Genomic DNA, 18498 nt, shown 5'->3' on the forward strand with positions numbered 1-18498 from the left:
GAAAAATTCCAAAATTTCATGAAAAATTTTAAAATTTAGCATTTTTCTAACTGCTTGTAAGGAAAACAGACATTCCAAATAAATTTTATATTGATTCACATATACAATATGTTGGCATCATAAAATTGACATGTTTTTACTTTTGGAAGACATCAGAGGGCTTCAAAGTTCTGCAGCAATTTTATACTTTTTCACAAAATTTTCAAAATCGGAATTTTTCAGGGACCAGTTCAGTTTTGAAGTGGATTTGGAGGGCCTTCATATTGGAACTACCCCATAAATGACCCCATTATAGAAACTGCACCCCTCAAAAGTATTCAACATGTCATTTAGAAAGTTTGTTAACCCTTTAGGTGTTTCATAGGAATAGCAGCAAAGTGAAGGAGAAAATTCTAAATCTTCCTTTTTTTATGTTCTTGTAGACCCAGTTTTACATGGGGTAATAGAAGAAAAAGCCCCCTAAAATGTGTAAGCTATTTCTGTTGAGTAAGAAAATACATCATATGCTGATGTTTAGTGCTCTGTGGGTGCGCTAGAGAGCACAGAAGGGAAGGAGCGACAATGGGATTTTGGAGAGTGAATTTTGCTGAAATGGTTTTTAGGGGGCATGTCGCATTTAGGAAGCCCCTATGGTGTCATAACAGCAAAAACACCCCCACATGGCATACCATTATTGAAACTACACCCCTCAAGGCACGTAACAAGCGGTCCAGTCAGCTTTAACACCCCACAGGTGTTTGACGACTTTTCGTTAAAGTCAGATGTGTAAATGAATTTTTTTCCCACTAAAGTGCAGTTTTCCCCCCCATTTTTACAAAGGGTAATAGGAGAAAATGCCCCCCCCCCTCAAAAAAATAAAATGCTCTGCGGGTACACTACAATGCTCAGAAGAGGAGTCAAATTTGGCTTTTGGAAAGCAAATTTTGCTGAAATGTTTTTTGGGGGGGGGGGGGTAAGTCTTATTTAGGAAGCCTGTATGGTGCCAAAACAGAAAAAAAAAGGCATACTATTTTGGAAACTACACCCCTCAAGGAATGTAACAAGGGGTACATTGAGCCTTCATGTGTAAATGAAAAAAAAAAATTTTTCACTAAAATGCTGGTTTTTCCCCAAATTTTTTATTTTTACAAGGGGTAATAGGAGAAAAAGCCCCCCAATTTGTAATACCATTTCTTCTGAGTATGGAAATACCCTATATGTGGATGCAAAGTGCTCTGTGGGCGAACTACAATGCTCAGAAGAGAAGGAGCTTTTGGAGAGAGAATTTATTTGGAATGGAAGTCAGGGGCTATGTGCGTTTACAAAGCCCCCATGGTGCCAGAACAGTGGACCCCTCCCCACATGTGACCCCATTTTGGAAACTACATCCCTCACAGAATTTAATAAGGGGTGCAGTGAGCATTTATACTCCACTGGCGTTTGACAGATCTTTGGAACAGTGGGCTGTGCAAATGAAAAATTAACAGAGAGCTGAACTTGAGCTGTGGGGGACAAGCAGGTGACTGGGACTAGGATAGTGTGCATTTCTTTTATCTATTTTTTACAGGCTCCAGGACACCATTTATATTTATGCAAGTGCCAGAATACATCTTAAAGAAGAAGTATCGTGGGAAAAAAATGTATCCCCTATCCGCAGGATCTGCTGTATGAAGCCCCGGCTCTCCTCCACAGCGGCGTGTTACGAACCCGCGCCCAAAGTGGGGGCCACCACAGCCCCTCTATATAGCTCTACGAGAGAGCCGGAGATTGCTAAATGGCTCTCCCATAGAGATAGTGGCTCCATACATGAGATTGTGGGGAGCCTGACCCCCGCGATCTAAAACGTATACGTTTTTTTCACAATACTTTTCCTTTTAAGGGTCCATTCACACATTTGAAGTTGTGTTGAGGCATTTCATTTACATTTAACCCAGCAGAATAAAAGCTGCAGCTCCAAATCCTTTGCATCAAATATGTGCAGGATACTGTACATGTGAATACACCCCTAATGGAAATTTTTCTACAATCAATGTTTAAATTCTCACAGTATTCAAATATTATCCAATTTTAAGACATAAAAACCTTCTCATGTTCTGCTCTTCTTCGCTCCTCCTCTCTGCGCATTTGCTCCTCGTATCGCCGACGCTGGTCTCTTTCCTGTTGCTTCCTCATCTCCTTTTCTCTCCTCTGTTGCTACAACAAACAACAAAACGTTGAAGTACAATCAGTTTATAATTCAGAGAACAGTGTGCATTTTAAGTTCTCTTTGTAGCCTGATCTATCATGTGTATATCATGATGTGCTATCCACACTATGTGAGCCTAAAATGCACATCTATTCAATACTTAAAGGGTTACACTGGTGGAAAACTATTTTTTTAAATCAACCGGTGCCAGAAAGTTAAACAGATTTGTAAATTACTTCTATTTAACCTTTAATTCTATTTAAGGTCCGGGTTTTTTTCCGTTTTTGCACTTTCATTTTTTCCTCCTTAACTTTAAAAAATCATAACTCTTTCAATTTTGCACCTAAAAATCCATATGATTGCTTATTTTTTGCACCACCGATTCTACTTTGTAATGATATCAGTCATTTTACCCAAAAATGTACAACGAATTGGAAGAAAAAAATAATAATTGTGCGACAAAATTGAAGAAAACACAATTTTGTTAATTTTGGGGGCTTCCGTTTCTACATAGTACATTTTTCGGTAACAATAATACCTTCTCTTTATTCTGTAGGTCCATATGATTAAAAGGATACCCTACTTAGGTTTGATTTTGTCGTACTTCTGGGAAAAAACATCATAACTACAGGCAGGAAAATGTATACGTTTAAAATTGTCATCTTCTGACTCCTATAACTTTTTTATTTTTCCACGTATGGGGCGGTATGAGGGCTCATTTTTTGAGCCATGATCTGAAGTTATTAGCGGTACCATTTTTGTATCGATAAGACTTTTTGATCGCTTTTAATAAATTTTTTCATGATTTTAAAGTGCCGAAAAAGACACTATTTTAGACTTAGGAATTTTTTTTTGCGCGTACGCCATTGACCGTGCGGTTTAATTAACAATATACTTTTATAATTTGGACTTTTCCGCACGCGGCGATACCACATATGTTTATTTTTATTTACACAGTTTTTTTTATGGGCAAAGGGGGGTGATTCAAACTTTTATTAGGGAAGGGGTTAAATGATCTTTATTCACTTTTTTTTTCACTTCTTTTTTGCAATGTTATAGCTCCCATAGGGGGCTATAACACCACACACACCGATCTTTTACATTGATCAGTGATTTCCTATGAGAAACCATTGATCGATGATTCTGTCGCTTGACTGTTCATGCCTGGATCTCAGGCACTGAGCAGTCATTCGGCGATCGGACACCAGGAGGCAGGTAAGGGGACCCTCCTGCTGTCCTACAGCTGTTCAGGATGCCGCGATTTCACCACGGCGATCCCGAACAGCCCACTGAGCTAGCCGGGCGTAGTTTAGTTTCACTTTAGACGCGGCAATCAACTTTGAACACTGTGTCTAAAGGGTTAATAGCTATTAGCAACGTTAGAGGACAGGCCCGACCCGCTATGACGCATTATAGAACGGGAGCGTACTCGGGGCGTACAGGTACGCACTTGGTCCTTAACAGGTTAAAAATCTTAATCCTTCCAGTACTTAGCTGCTGTATGCTCCAAAGTAAGTTCTTTTCTTTTTGTATTTTTCTGTCTGACCACATTGCTCTCTGCTGACACCTCTGTCCATGTCAGGAACTGTCCAGAGCAGGAGCAAATCCCTATAGACAATGTCTCCTGCTCTGGACAGTTCCTGACATGGACAGAGGTGTTAGCAGAGAGCACTGTGGTCAGACAGAAAAGAACTATACAATTTCCTCTGTAGTATGCAGCACCTGATAAGTACTGGAAGGATTAAGATTTTTTTTAATAATAATAGAAGTAATTTACAAACCAGTTTAAAAGGGGTATTCCGGTCTTCGACATCTTATTGTCACAGCAGTCACGCCCCCTCTCATAGACTTGAAGTGAGGGGGCGTGATGTGACGTCACGAGGGGGGTGTGGTCATGACATCACATCTCGGGAGCAGCGCAGAATGCCTTGGGCTGAACAGAGATTGCGAGGGTCCCAGCAGCGGGACCCATGCGATCAGACATCATATCCTGAAATACCCCTTTAAATTTCTGGCACCAGTTAGTTTAAAAAAAAAAATTGTTTTCCACCGGAATACCCCTTTAAAAGGAAAGCTATATACATGTTCAAACTAGAAATGTACAGAACAGTATTAGAATTTTTTTTTTTTTACATCATAAAATTTGTTCCAAGATTCTAAATACAACAGCATAGTAAAGCTTTGGAAGAATGACAACTGTCCATCCAGCTTCATCTTTAGTGCACGCCAGGGACATTAGGGGGAATTTATCACTGTCTTTAGAGCTGTTTTTGTGTATATATTTTTGTCACACAGTTGGCGCTGCAAAGCAGTCAGGCTCTTTTTTGAGACTTTTTTTTTAATGAATTTATCAATTGTGACTTTAAATAAAAAAATAAATAAAAAAAAGGCTCTAATTTTAACACCATCAAAAAGATGCAAAAATACACCAGCCCAGACTTTGTTTAGATTTCTGGTGTGTATGTAGAGTAAATTCAGAAAACATTTACCTGCACAAAATTTTGCAAATGTTTAATAAATTTGGTGCACCTACACATTACCAGCACACAAAACAAAGGTGTACAAAATGCTTCACTTACACCTACAATGATAAATTCCTCCCATTCTGCACAAAACATGAAATCTCATTTCAAAGCCTTATGGGAAAAGGTAATATTTTAGCAAAAACTAGTCTGGCAAGTCGATGATAAAGAAAAGTGCCAGTTGTTTTAGCTTTTCTATTGTTACCAATCTCAGCCTGGTTATGCAATGACATTTTGTACTATGATGTTTAGCAAATGAGCTTTTCAGAAGACTAGAACAAGTGACAACGGTTGGATAAAGTATGCATATATTTACAATTAATAATACACTGTAAAATCACCCACAAATATGTACAGAGAACTCATAGTTCATATAGAAAAGATAGACGAGACTAAAGTAGACCAGTATTGTGGCCATATAAACCAAAGCCTTGAATATAAACAGAGAACGTTAAATAGATTATCAACTGCAAATGATCAAAAAAAAAAGAATATACTTCAAAGTGACACAATGAATGTGTGAAAGGAGGAGTAATATCTCGTGTGAGATGCTGCGTGAAGCCACATGGATGTATCATAGGGAACGGGCCACCGGAGGGCAGTGCTGTGTTAAATTAGGACAAGTGACTGCATGTGGAATGCTTTATGATTAACATCACATGAAATGTTCCCCAAATCAATCTTTAATTACTACAATTCAGCAAATACGTAGAACATCAAATATGTACAATGTGAACCTGGACCTGGAGAAGGGAGGAAGGAGAAATGTACATAAGCTGTTTTAGGCTGTGTTCACACTGGGCATTTTTAACAAATTTTTTTTGATTGGCAAAATATATGTGATTGACCTGGGAGTTCACCAATCAAAATATAAACTGCACATTTTTAACAACGCAACAAAACCACAAAGGGTAAACAAAGCCTTATAGGCAGTCACGGTGTATATAGCAGACTAATGGAAACTAGAAACATTGATTCCTAAGGGAATATTCACATGTAGTTTTTGGGGCCTCCAGTTGTTGCATAAAATTTATACCTTAAAGAGTACCTGTCATCATACCATATTTTCTAAACTAACTCAGATTATATTCCCCAATGATTCCTAACACCCCTCCTGCCCATAATTTTTTTGTTCTGAGCTTTAAAAAGCCCTGCATCATACCTTTCCCCTTGCTCACATTGTGTGAGCTCCTGGCAGGAGAAAGTGGGCGTTCTCCAGCAGGTCTGGCGTCACTGAAGCCTGCGAGAGCTGTGACACGCCATGCCCCGCACGCACTTCCTGAGTTTGGACTCCTGCCAGGCCCGGAGGAGACCAAACTGACATTAAAAACATATAAAGGTTGAGAATTTTAACACCAAGTAAATAGCAAAGTGTCTTATATTTACATGAGGAACAATATATTAAACATTTAGTTTGGTGACAGGTGCTCTTTAAAAACAGGCCCTTTAACTGCATTAAATTCAAGGGGGAAACGTCTGTCAGTTCACAAGTATAGGCCATAAAAGGTGTCCATTTTTTGAAACATTTATACCACTCAAAATGGCTGGTTTTACTGTAGTCCCTTCCAAAGACTTTTTGGGCCATAAAATATACTGCGTGAAAAGGACCTATGAAGCAGACTGTATAATAATCATGTTGAATCAAGTAATGTCTACAGAATATATATATATATATATATATATATATATATATATATATACATATACACTGTATATACTTAACATATAACACAATTGATACACAGTTATTAAATATACTACAAAGCAGAGGGCAATCTAGAAGCTGTGAAGACATTAAAAACATTACAAATACAGTATACAGTAATATTACAAATACATCCCAAAAATATCAGGTGTGTAGTGCAATACCAAAGGCCGTCCAGGGAAGAAAAAACCCTTAGTCGGTGGTATGGCCATGGGCACCCAAGACTTAGTGATGCATATGAGGGAGTAAATGGTAGCCTGTCTGTTTCACAGAAGTGTTACAGTAAAAAATGTGATAGAATGAAGAATAAAGGTGTCAGAAAACACAGAGAATCCCAGCTTGCTTACTAAGGGTATGTTTAGTCCCTGATTAGTCATGGTGCCCTTGCTGACCCACTATACACCACCAATGTGCCTACAATAGGTACATGGGCATCATAAACACAAAAATGGAAGAAGGTGGCATTTTCTGATGAACGACATTGTGCAGATGGCTGTGTGTACATCACTTGAACACTGCAGCAGCAAGTGTCTGGCTGACTGGGCAGGGAGAAACAACAGGGGACCGGAATAGGAGTAGAAGGGAACAGGGTAGGTTAAGTATCCCTTTTTTTTGTTACATCAGTCCCAACAACATATAAAATGTTGTTAAACTGGAATACCCCTTTAAGGGATGGCCTGTCCTTAGTTTTAAAGTGATATGAAGGGTCCTCCAGAAAAGCTATGAACTTGTTTACCTCTAATACATGGGAATTCCAATAATTTATGGTGCTATTACAACAGGCAGCACTTGGAATGGTTTCATCTTGCAACTACAGGCGTAAAGCAGCAATTAGCAGTAAATCGGAAGAGCTTATCTTGAAAACGCATCTTTAGTCTAGATTCTGTTATAGGATCTCAGAAACCAGAGAATTTCTTTAAAATAACATTAAAGAACTATTTTAGTAACAATCCCCTGGCAATGCTTGGAGGGCAGCAGCAGAGAATTTGACTTTCCCCTCATTACCCTGATGTTACACATATAGCTCCTTCTCATGAACTATTTAGGATTACATTTTTTAGTGAAGTGCATTAAACGCAAAAGAACACCCAATGTGGATCTTCATGTTATATGCTAATAAATTAAACACAATCAGGAAGATGTGAAAGCAACAAGTCACAAAAGAACATATAAAAAGCCAAGTAGTACTGGCAGCTTATGAATAATGCATGTAAAAAGATCCATTCATGGCTCCAACAAAAGTGTTTAAAGCAGACTTGAGGGCAAATATCCAAAACAGTGGAGAAGAGCGATGTGATAAAACATCAGCATGAATCAGGGTATTTCCTGCACACGCGTTCTGCGGAGAACGCCAACCCTGTTTATTACCAAGCACATGGGGATCTATCTACAAATAATATTTTTCACTCCTATAACTGCCTGAATAAAAGGGGAATCCTTTTCTTTTTCAAGGATGTTCTCTATAAATTGAGCATATATAGGATGGTCACTGAAAGACTAATAGCTCTCCATTACCAGGGGCAGAGTCTGTACATGTGGCTTGGAAAGATCTGTTTTGGTGCCAAAAACAAAGTACGTGTGCGTTACATGAAAAACCAACGGTTACAGGAAATACATTAAACAGGGGTGTAAACATAGTGGTAACTGATTAAAATGTAAGGGCATTACTGGAATATAATTAAACAGACCTACTGCCAAAAAGCCTTCTCCAGCCTGAGATGGCTGCATACATGTCTCTGAACGTGTCACCTGTACATCAGATGTTGGTAAGCGGGACTTTAAATCCATTTCTTTCAACGTAAGCTTCAGACAGTTCACAGAACATCAGTAGGGTTGAGACCCCAATGACCATTTTAATTAATGAGAAGCAGAGTTCTTTAAAGCCAGTCATGGACAGTAATGAGAGTCCATGAAAAGCCCTACAGTCCCCTTTATCTTACTATAAAATAGAGGTACAGATTGAAAAAACTGGCAAATTATCAACCAATGAACAACTCTAAATTAAGGTTACACGCAAGATCAAGTTTACGGTCTACAATTTCACCAAATGATCCCCTTACAAACAAAGGTGAGTGTAAAACGGATGCATTTTTTAAATTACCAGTTAGTTCCTTGTATTGACTGCTACCCTTTGTTCACCCTGCATAGGTCATGTGACCAAAACAACCATTTCCGTATTTTAAATGGCCACTTTTACAAAAAATGTTTTTGTTAAATACAATAGATCACTATAAAATATGATTATTTGTAAATACATTCAATAATGTTTTTCATTGATTTAACTTACAAATCGCATGTATAAAAGTGGCCACTAGGGGTCCTAACAAAGGAGGCCCACGCTGATCTCTGTCCGTCGCTGTATGAAAACAGATCGTGGCAACAGTTCTGGCCCGTCAGAATACAGGAAGTGAGGGCGGGCTTTAGAAGTCTCTGCTCCCGGCCTGTCACTCACCAAAAGGAGAAACAGAGGCATGTATTCCCGTGTTGCGTGCCGTGCTGCAGCTGCTCATTCATCCATCACAGGTACTGCCTGGGGCTATAGCTCTATCCCAGTCAGAGTATACGACTGGCTGGGATTTGTAGTCCCATTATGCAATATGTAAGAGGAGAAGAGGATTATATATATTATCCTCTGCTCCTCTTTCATATTGCATTAGATATTGTGTGTAGGGGACTACAATTCCCAGCCAGCCATGGAATATATAAGAAGATTATATATATATATATATATATATATATATATATATATATATATATTATACTCTGCTCCTCTTACATATTGCACAACTGGCTGGGATTTGTAGTCCCAAACACACAATATCTTATGCAATATGAAAGAGGAGCAGAGGATAATATATTATATTTATATACACATATACACAGTGGGGATCAAAAGTTTGGGCACCCCAGGTAAAAATTTGTATTAATGTGCATAAAGAAGCCAAGGAAAGATGGAAAAATCTCCAAAAGGCATCAAATTACAGATTAGACATTCTTATATGTCAACAAAAGTTAGATTTTATTTCCATCATTTACACTTTCAAAATAACAGAAAACAAAAAAATGGCATCTGCAAAAGTTTGAGCACCCTGCAGAATTTATAGCATGCACTGCCCCCTTTGCAACGCTGACACCTGACAGTGTCATGGATTGTTCTCAATCATCATCTGGGAAGACCAGGTGATGTCAATCTCAAAGGTTTTAAATGCTCAGACTCCTCTGACCTTGCCATAACAATCAGCACCGTGGGTTCTTCTAAGCAGTGGTCTAGAAATCTGAAACTGAAAATAGTTGACGCTCAAAATGCTCAGGAAGGCTATAAGAAGATAGCAAAACATTTTCAGATGACAATATCCTCTGTTCGGAATGTAATTAAGAAATGGCAGTCATCAGGAACAGTGGAAGTTAAAGTAAGATCTGGAAGACCAAGAAAAATATCCGACAGAACAGCTCGCAGGATTGTGAGAAAAACGATTCAAAACCCACGTTTGACTGCACAATCCCTCCAGAAAGATCTGGCAGATACTGGAGTTGTGGTACACTATTCCACTATAAACAGATACTTGTACAAATATGGTCTTCATGGAAGAGTCATCAGAAGAAAACCTCTTCTATGTCCTCACCACAAAAATCAGCGGTGTAACTTTGCAAATGAACATATAGACAAGCCTGATGCATTTTGGAAACAAGTTCTGTGGACCGATGAGGTTAAAATTGAACTCTTTCGCCGGAATGAGCAAAGGTATGTTTAGAGAAGAAAGGGAACAGAATTTAATGAAAAGAACCTCTGTCCAACTGTTAAGCATGGGGGTGGATCAATCATGCTTTGGGGTTGTATTGCAGCCAGTGGCTCAGGGAAAATCTCACGAGGAAAAATGGATTCAATAAAATTTCAGCAAATTTTGGATGCTAACGTGATGCCATCTGTGAAAAAGCTGAAGTTAAAAAGAGAGGATGGGTTCTACAAATGGATAATGATCCTAAAACACACCTCAAAATCCACGGGAGATTACATCAAGAGGCGTAAACTGAAGGTTTTGACATGGCCTTCACAATCTCCTGACCTCAACATAATTGAAAATCTATGGATAGACCTTAAAAGAGCAGTGCGTGATAGACAGCCCAGAAATCTCAAAGAACTGGAAGACTTTTGTAAGGAAGAATGAGCAAAGATACCTCAAACAAGAATTGAAAGATTCTTGGCTGGCTACAAAAAGCGTTTACAAGCGTTGCCAAAGAGGAAAGTACAAGATATTTACTCTGCAGGGTGCCCATACTTTTGCAGACGCCATTTTTTTTGTTTTCTGCTATTTTGAAAGTGTAAATGATGGAAATAAAATCTAACTTTTGTTGACATATTATAAGAATGTCTAATCTGTAATTCGATGCCTTTTGGAGATTTTTCCATCTTTCCTTGGCTTCTTTATGCACATTAATAAAATTTTTTACCTCGGGTGCCCAAACTTTTGATCCCCACTGTAATCACTATCCCAGTCACAGTACACGACTGGCTGTGATTTGTAGTCCCAAACACACAATATCTTATGCAATATGAAAGAGGAGCAGAAGATATATATATTATCCTCTGCTCCTCTTTCATATTGCATAAGATAATGTGTGTTGGTGACTACAAATCCCAGCCAGTCATGCAATATGTAAGAGGATCAGAGGATGAGGCGATCCAGAGAGGAAAGGGTTACAGAGCAGCCTGCAGTGATTGGCTGACTGCCAGGCTCCCTCCCAGGCTCAGTGACACATAGTAAGGGAGGAAGTTTAGTCATGTAGAGTGAGGGCAGGAGAGGGACACGCCCCCTGCCTGAGAGAAGATGAGAATCCAGACCACAACTGATGTAAGCTGTTTTTATTAGAAATATAGGGGCTAAACACATAAAATTTACATCAGTACACAACAGTTTTTTTTATTATTTGGGGGAGATGACAGGTACGTTTTAAGCCTTTCAAAGTTTAAAGTTATGATTAAGAGTCTGTGTACTTGAAACATGTTAACCTTGCTTTATTACTGGATGTATTTAATCTGCATTGCAATAAACCAAAGATTTTTTTTTATATCTGCAGCCCAATGTGCTGGACAGTTGGCTTTCCTCTATGTATACTAAGTAAAACATACACTTGCGGCTGGTCCGGGCATTTCAAGGTGGATTAAGGTACATGGTGTTTAGCTGATAATTCTATTTTGATTTGTACCTCTAGATTTTTGTTAGAGGACCGCACAGGAACAGCCCAGTCCACCATGCCTGTGGTCAATCGGAGAGCTACTTCAGCGTCAATAGATATCCAAGTAGCAGGCTACAGCACCAAAAGACTCCTCAATTTTATACAAAGAGTAATGATTTATTGGGTCCCCACATGCAACGTTTCGGCTCAATGTCAGCCTTTCTTTTGTGAATACAAAAGTGCCATACATACACATTGTCCAATGAAATGGTATCTATCAATACTTGTATACAATTACAACTTGATATAAAACACTCCCTCGAGTCCCCATTGGTTATGTTGTTTATCTCCATAGTAACACAATTGTTTGTGTGTATCACATCATTAAGATAATATAGTGCATTTGTATTTGTGTAATTTTTTATTTTATTAATGAAAACATTTTTATTTCATTTTTAAAATGTTTTTATTATTATTTTATTACTTTTTTTTTTTCATTAGAATTTTTTCTTCTTGCTCAGTGGATTTTAAACATGCCGATTCATCGGATTTTAAAGGGGTTATCCAGGAAAAAAATGTTTTATATATCAACTGGCTCCAGAAAGTTAAACAGATTTGTAAATTACTTCTATTAAAAAAATCTTAATCCTTTTAGTACTTCTGAGCTGCTGAAGTCGAGTTGTTGTTTTTAAGTGCTCTCTGATGACACGTGTCTCGGAAACCACACAGTTTAGAAGCAAATCCCCATAGCAAACCTCTTCTACTCTGTGCAGTTCCCGAGACAAGCAGAGATGTCAGCACTGTTGCCAGACAGAAAACAACAACAAATTCAGCAACTGATAATTATTGAAAGGATTAAGATTTTTTAATAGAAGTAACTTATAAATCTGTTTAACTTTCTGGAGCCAGTTGATTATATATATATATAAAAAGTTTTTTCTGGAATACCCCTTTACTATTTTTGTCTTTTCCCCTTTTTTTTTTTTTTTTTTTTTTTTTAGATTGCTCAATTCACTAATTGTTCACCTGGAAAACCACACATTTTTATCAAGAGGAATGTGAAGGGATGACCCTATGGATATGCCACTTCCACTCTTATTAAATTTTTTTTTATACTTTCTTAATAAAAGATTAGCAGTAAATTATATTTGTTTTACTCTTTCTGGGTGTCCAATGAAAAACCATTTTCTTTGCTATCAGACAATATGTGCCCTTATAGATAATAATTTTCTCTGTTGAGTGCTGCACATGCGGCTTCTGCAGTGCACAACCCTAGACTGACATAAGTATAGTATCTGGGCATTGACATAGTGCGCTAGCAATAGGTGCCGATGTCCCTAGCTGTATGCACTGTGAATGCGGTATTCACCATGCGCAGCCGCAGTAATATTTACTGGTCATGTATGGGTATGGCCATGATGCGCTGGCGCTCTGATGCACGGACCAACCAGTTTGGATGGGAAGTGATGTATTGTCCCTGCGCTGCATGTCTGTTTGCATACGGACACTCAGGACTACACTCGTGATAAATGTAAGTTCCGATATGATAATTCATCATCGATCATGTGAGTTTTATGGAATGGAGCTGGCATGACTCACGGACATCCTATATTTTGTGGATTTTAATTGCACTATATTATCTTAATTGGGATGTAACGTGAAGTGATACACAAACAATTGTGTTACTATGGAGATAAACAACATAACCAATGGGGACTCGAGGGAGTGTTTTATATCAAGTTGTAATTGTATACATGTGTTGATTGTCCAATAAAATTTTTCTATGTATTTATATGCCAATTTTGTATTCACTTTATTTATGCTTGAGAAAGGCTGACATTAAGCTGAAACGTTGCATGTGGGGAAGCAATAAACCACTGCTCTTCGTATGAAATTGAGGAGTCTTCCATCTTTTGGTGCTGTGGCCTGCTACTTGGATATCTAGATTTTTGTTACACACACATAGAATTTCACTGTGCACAATCTCTCCAAGTGATCCCCTCTTAAAGGGGTATTCCAGGCAAAACCTTTTTATAGATATATCAACTGGCTTCGGAAAGTTAAACAGATTTGGAAATTACTTCTATTAAAAAATCTTAATCCTTCCAATAGTTATTAGCTTCTGAAGTTTTCTGTCTAACTGCTCAATGATGATGTCACGTCCCGGGAGCTGTGCATGATGGGAGAATATCCCCATAGGAACTGCACAGCTCCCGGGATGTGAGTCATCAGAGAGCAGTTAGACAGAAAGCAACAACTCAACTTCAGAAGCTAATAACTATCGATTTTTTAATAGAAGTAATTTACAAATCTGTTTAACTTTCTGGAGCCAGTTGATTTATAAAAAAAAAGTTTTGGCCTGGAATACCCCTTTAAAAGCAAAGTCAGGTTTTACACAAGCCTAATACTGTTGCATTTTTGCACTTATACTACAGATGCATATTTCAGCTTGACCGCGGGTCTGATAACGGGAATGAACAAGTAGCTAGTCGGAGCCAAGCTTGCATTTGGGCACGAAAATGTGTTAGTATTACGCTAGTGTGAATCCGTCCAAAATCTGCATCAGTGTTTTGAACTTAAATGAGCACTGTCATATACAATAACTTTTGATATGTTATAAAGCATGCAAAAACAATATGTTTTGCAATTGCTTTTATCAAAAAATTTCATTATTTCATAAAGAAAAAGCCAGTTAAAAAAGTGGCTACTAGGGGCCCCCTGCCTCCTGGGACACATACCAATCCTGCAGTGTCCAGTGGTGATAGAAACGTCATGGACACCATGAGTGATTGACAGGGCTGCCGGCAGGTCCAGAGCTGCTGTGCTTGTTCCCAGTCCTCTGAGTCAGAGCAGATTAAGGGAGGGGGAGGAGTCATCACAGTGAGGAGAAGAGAGGGACATGCCCCATGCCTCTGCATGGACAGAAACTTCACTGAGCAATGATGGCAAGTAAATAAAAAGGTAATTATGAGAGAAATGTAGGACATAGACACAAAAAAATTAGATGTACATGATCAGGATGAGGTACTAAGCAACATATAACAGTTTTTTTTGGGGGGGGGGGGGATCTGACAGGTACACTTTAAGGTTTACAATATAGAGTATAAAACTGTAGGCCACTTCTAACACAACATTTTAGCAGTATTGCAACACATCAGAATTTTATAAAATGTGCCTGGTCACTGCACTGACAAAGCTCATATCTCTACCATAAACAATTTTTAATAAAGTTTTACTTAGGAACTACGGTAGTTTAAATCTAATGTGATCATATAATGCAGACTCCCTATATTCAGATGACAGTATTATAACCTATGTGGTTTACGTTTCCTTCCTCATGTCATGTTCTGACATTTTGACTTCTTCAGTGTTTACAAGATCTTAAAGTAACCTTACTGTGCTGTTTTTATCTCTTAATATTGGATGTTACACTATGGGCCTCATTTTCTAAGAGAGAAGTGTCTGTTTGTGTTTCTGTTTTGTGGTTTCTACCTTTTTTTAACTTGGTATTTACTAATCTGTCGCACTTTTCCCAATATTTTTTGTCGCAGGGAAAAATTCTGATGCATGGTCATTTCTGTCACACGGTAATTTCTGTCGCAGGCAGGTTTATTTCTGTCACAGGGTTTCTACTAATTCTAATCATAAAAAGTGGCAATACATGGTAGGACTACGCGTTTCTGAGGGGCTCCCTCCTTCCTCAGGTCCGAGTTACAGTGTGTGGATACAGTACTTTATATATACATATTTCCATGAATACATTAGCCCATTAAACATTTGAATTTTGCCGGGTCTAAATGCCATTGGAGGCTGAGTATGCATCAGCCTCCAGGGTTTATTGGTGGTGTATAGGAATGAATGGGCTAGATCTATAACATTGTGATTTTTTTGCCCATTGTGGTCGATGGAGATCTTGCGGCAAACGGGGTATAAAGCTAAACAGCAGGATCCTGGTAGTAACGTGGATGGGAGACCCTGGTGTAGGTTCAATTCCAGGGTTGGTATACAGTGTTGTGATTATACTTTAATTCGGATAGACTTGATTTTTTGAACCATGGGAACTAGGTCAATTGGATACCACACATTACCTCCTGTTTCAATTAACCTAGTTGCCCATTTATGGTATCCAATTCACCTAGTTCCCACCGTTCAAACAGTTTCTTAACTATCAATTGACCCATATATGTCTATCCTAATTAAAGTATAATCACAACACTGTATATCAACCCGGGAATTGAACCCACACCAGGGTCTCCTATCCACGTTACATCCAGGACCCTGCTGTTTACCTTTCTACCCCGTTTGCTGCAAGATCTCCATAGACCACAATGAGCCCATTGTTTCAATGGGCAAAAAAATCACAATGTTATAGATCTAGCCCATTCGTTCCTATACACCACCAATAGACCCTGGAGGCTGACTTCCTACTCAGCCTCCAATGGCATTCAGACCCGGCAAACTTCAAATGTTTAATGTATTCATGGAAATATGTATATATAAAGTACTGTATCCACACACTAACTCTGACCAGAGGAAGGAGGGAGACATAGATATATGTATTAAATGAGTATATATATTAGACATGTGCAATTAGTTTCGTAACAAATTTTTTTTTTTGTCAGAATTGATCCGTATGTACAAAATATTTACATCCGAATGAATCCGAATTTGTAACAAATAGTAGGGCAACCTACAGTCACTGGAAGAATGTGGTAAACTGAGGGAGGACCTCGATTTATGGGGTCAGAGAGAAGGTGTCACTTCCGGTCTATGCGGAAGCACAGAGTGTGGAAAGAAAGTAGAAAATAGAAACAGTGGTTGTTGTGGGGCAAGGTGCAATATGTAGGTAACTAAAGAATAGGACCATCAATATATAATCAGTGTACCTGTTATGGCTGTAATCTTTAAGTGTGAGGAAGGTCCAGTGTGAACCAAAACGTCATTGTTTCGATGGATTGCAAATAAAGTGCTAATTAATATTGGATGTTGTAATAATTTTGCAGTTATTCCATATTTATGAAGCGTTATTGTCTGCCCAATAGTGGTAAAAAGAATTTTATCATGGGTGTGGAGAATTCAGCAGAATTCACAGGTCAACTGGGTAACAGATTAACAAGTAAGTTCCTAATAATTCCTCATTTACCATGTATAAAACATCTAGGAACTTGCATCTAAGCAGAATGGATAGAGCCAAATGTTTTATTTTAGGAAGTTGTGATCAAATTTGTGATACTCATTTTCTATTAAACATATTCAGAGCTTTTCTGAGAATGAGAAAACCTTCTGAAGCCCCTATATTAATATAAACTAGGGCTGCAACAAATATTAAATTGTGCAATAGTTTTGTCGCCGATAAATTAATTGATTAACCCCTTCAGGACGGAGCCCATTTTGGCCTTAAGGACCGGAGAGTTTTTTGCACATCTGACCACTGTCACTTTAAACATTAATAACTCTGGAATGCTTTTAGTTATCATTCTGATTCCGAGATTGTTTTTTCGTGACATATTCTACTTTAACATAGTGGTAAATTTTTGTCGATACTTGCATCCTTTCTTGGTGAAAAATCCGTAAATTTGATGAAAAATTTGAAAATTTTGCATTTTTCTAACTTTGAAGCTCTCTGCTTGTAAGGAAAATGGATATTATGCATACATTTTTTTTTGTTCACATATACAATATGTCTACTTTATGTTTGCATCATAAAATTGACGAGTTTTTACTTTTGGAAGACACCAGAGGGCTTCAACGGTCAGCAGCAATTTTCCGATTTTTCACAAAATTTTCAAACTCAGTATTTTTCAGGGACCAGTTCAGGTTTGAAGTGGATTTGAAGGGTCTTCATATTAGAAATACCCCATAAATGACCCCATTATAAAAACTACACCCCCCAAAGTATTCAAAATGACATTCAGTCAGCGTTTTAACCCTTTAGGTGTTTCACACGAATAGCAGCAAAGTGAAGGAGAAAATTCACAATCTTAATTTTTTACACTTACATGTTCTTGTAGACCCAATTTTTGAATTTTTACAAGGGGTAAAAGGACAAAATTTTTACTTGTATTTGTAGCCCAATTTCTCTCGAGAAAGCACATACCTCATATGTCTATGTAAAGTGTTCGGCGGGCGCAGTAGAGGGCTCAGAAGGGAAGGAGCGACAAGGGGATTTTGGAGAGTACGTTTTTCTGAAATGGTTTTTGGGGGGCATGTTACCTTTAGGAAGCCCTTATGATGCCAGAACAGCAAAAAAAAAAACACATGGCATACCATTTTGGAAACTAGACCCCTCGGGGAATGTAACATGGGATAAAGTGAACCTTAATACCCCACAGGTGTTTCACGACTTTTGCAAATGTAAAAAAAAATAATAATAATTTTACCTAAAATGCTTGTTTTCCCAAAATTTTTTTATTTTTAGAAAGGGTAATAGCAGAAAATACCCCTAAAAATTTGAAGCCCAATTTCTCCCGATTCAGAAAACACCCCATATGGGGCTGAAAAGTGCTCTGCTGGCGCACTACAGGTCTCGGAAGAGAAGGAGTCACATTTGGCTTTTTGAAAGCAAATTTTGCTCTGAGGGCATGCCGCATTTAGGAAGCGCCTATGGTGCCAGGACAGCAAAAAACCACCCACATGGCATACCATTTTGGAAACTAGACCCCTCGGGGAACGTAACAAGGAGTTAAGTGAACCTTTATACCCCACAGGTGTTTCACGACTTTTGCATATGTAAAAAAAAAATTTTTTTTTTTACCTAAAATGCTTGTTTTCCCAAAAATTTTACATTTTTATAAAGGGTAAAAGCAGAAAATACCCCCCAAAATTTGAAGCCCAATTTCTCCCGAGTACGGCGATACCCCATATGTGGCCCTAAACTGTTGCCTTGAAATACGACAGGGCTCCAAAGTGAGAGCGCCATGCGCATTTGAGGC

General features: G+C 38.3%; 1 protein-coding gene across 15 annotated transcripts in view; it reads right to left on the reverse strand.

Annotated features, from left to right (window-relative positions):
- TNIK (TRAF2 and NCK interacting kinase) overlaps positions 1 to 18498 on the reverse strand; it is a 350539-nt gene that overhangs the window by 96524 nt on the left and 235517 nt on the right. For 13 of the 15 annotated variants that reach the window (XM_056565180.1, XM_056565177.1, XM_056565175.1 and 10 more), the window contains exon 13: positions 2062 to 2172. In XM_056565180.1, the coding sequence (XP_056421155.1) occupies positions 2062 to 2172 (111 nt within the window). The remainder of the gene's footprint in view (positions 1 to 2061; positions 2173 to 18498) is intronic. The other 2 variants (XM_056565178.1, XM_056565174.1) reach the window with 1 other exon arrangement.

This window comes from Hyla sarda, chromosome 3, assembly GCF_029499605.1.
Source record: "Hyla sarda isolate aHylSar1 chromosome 3, aHylSar1.hap1, whole genome shotgun sequence".
Classification (NCBI taxonomy): Eukaryota; Metazoa; Chordata; class Amphibia; order Anura; family Hylidae; genus Hyla; species Hyla sarda.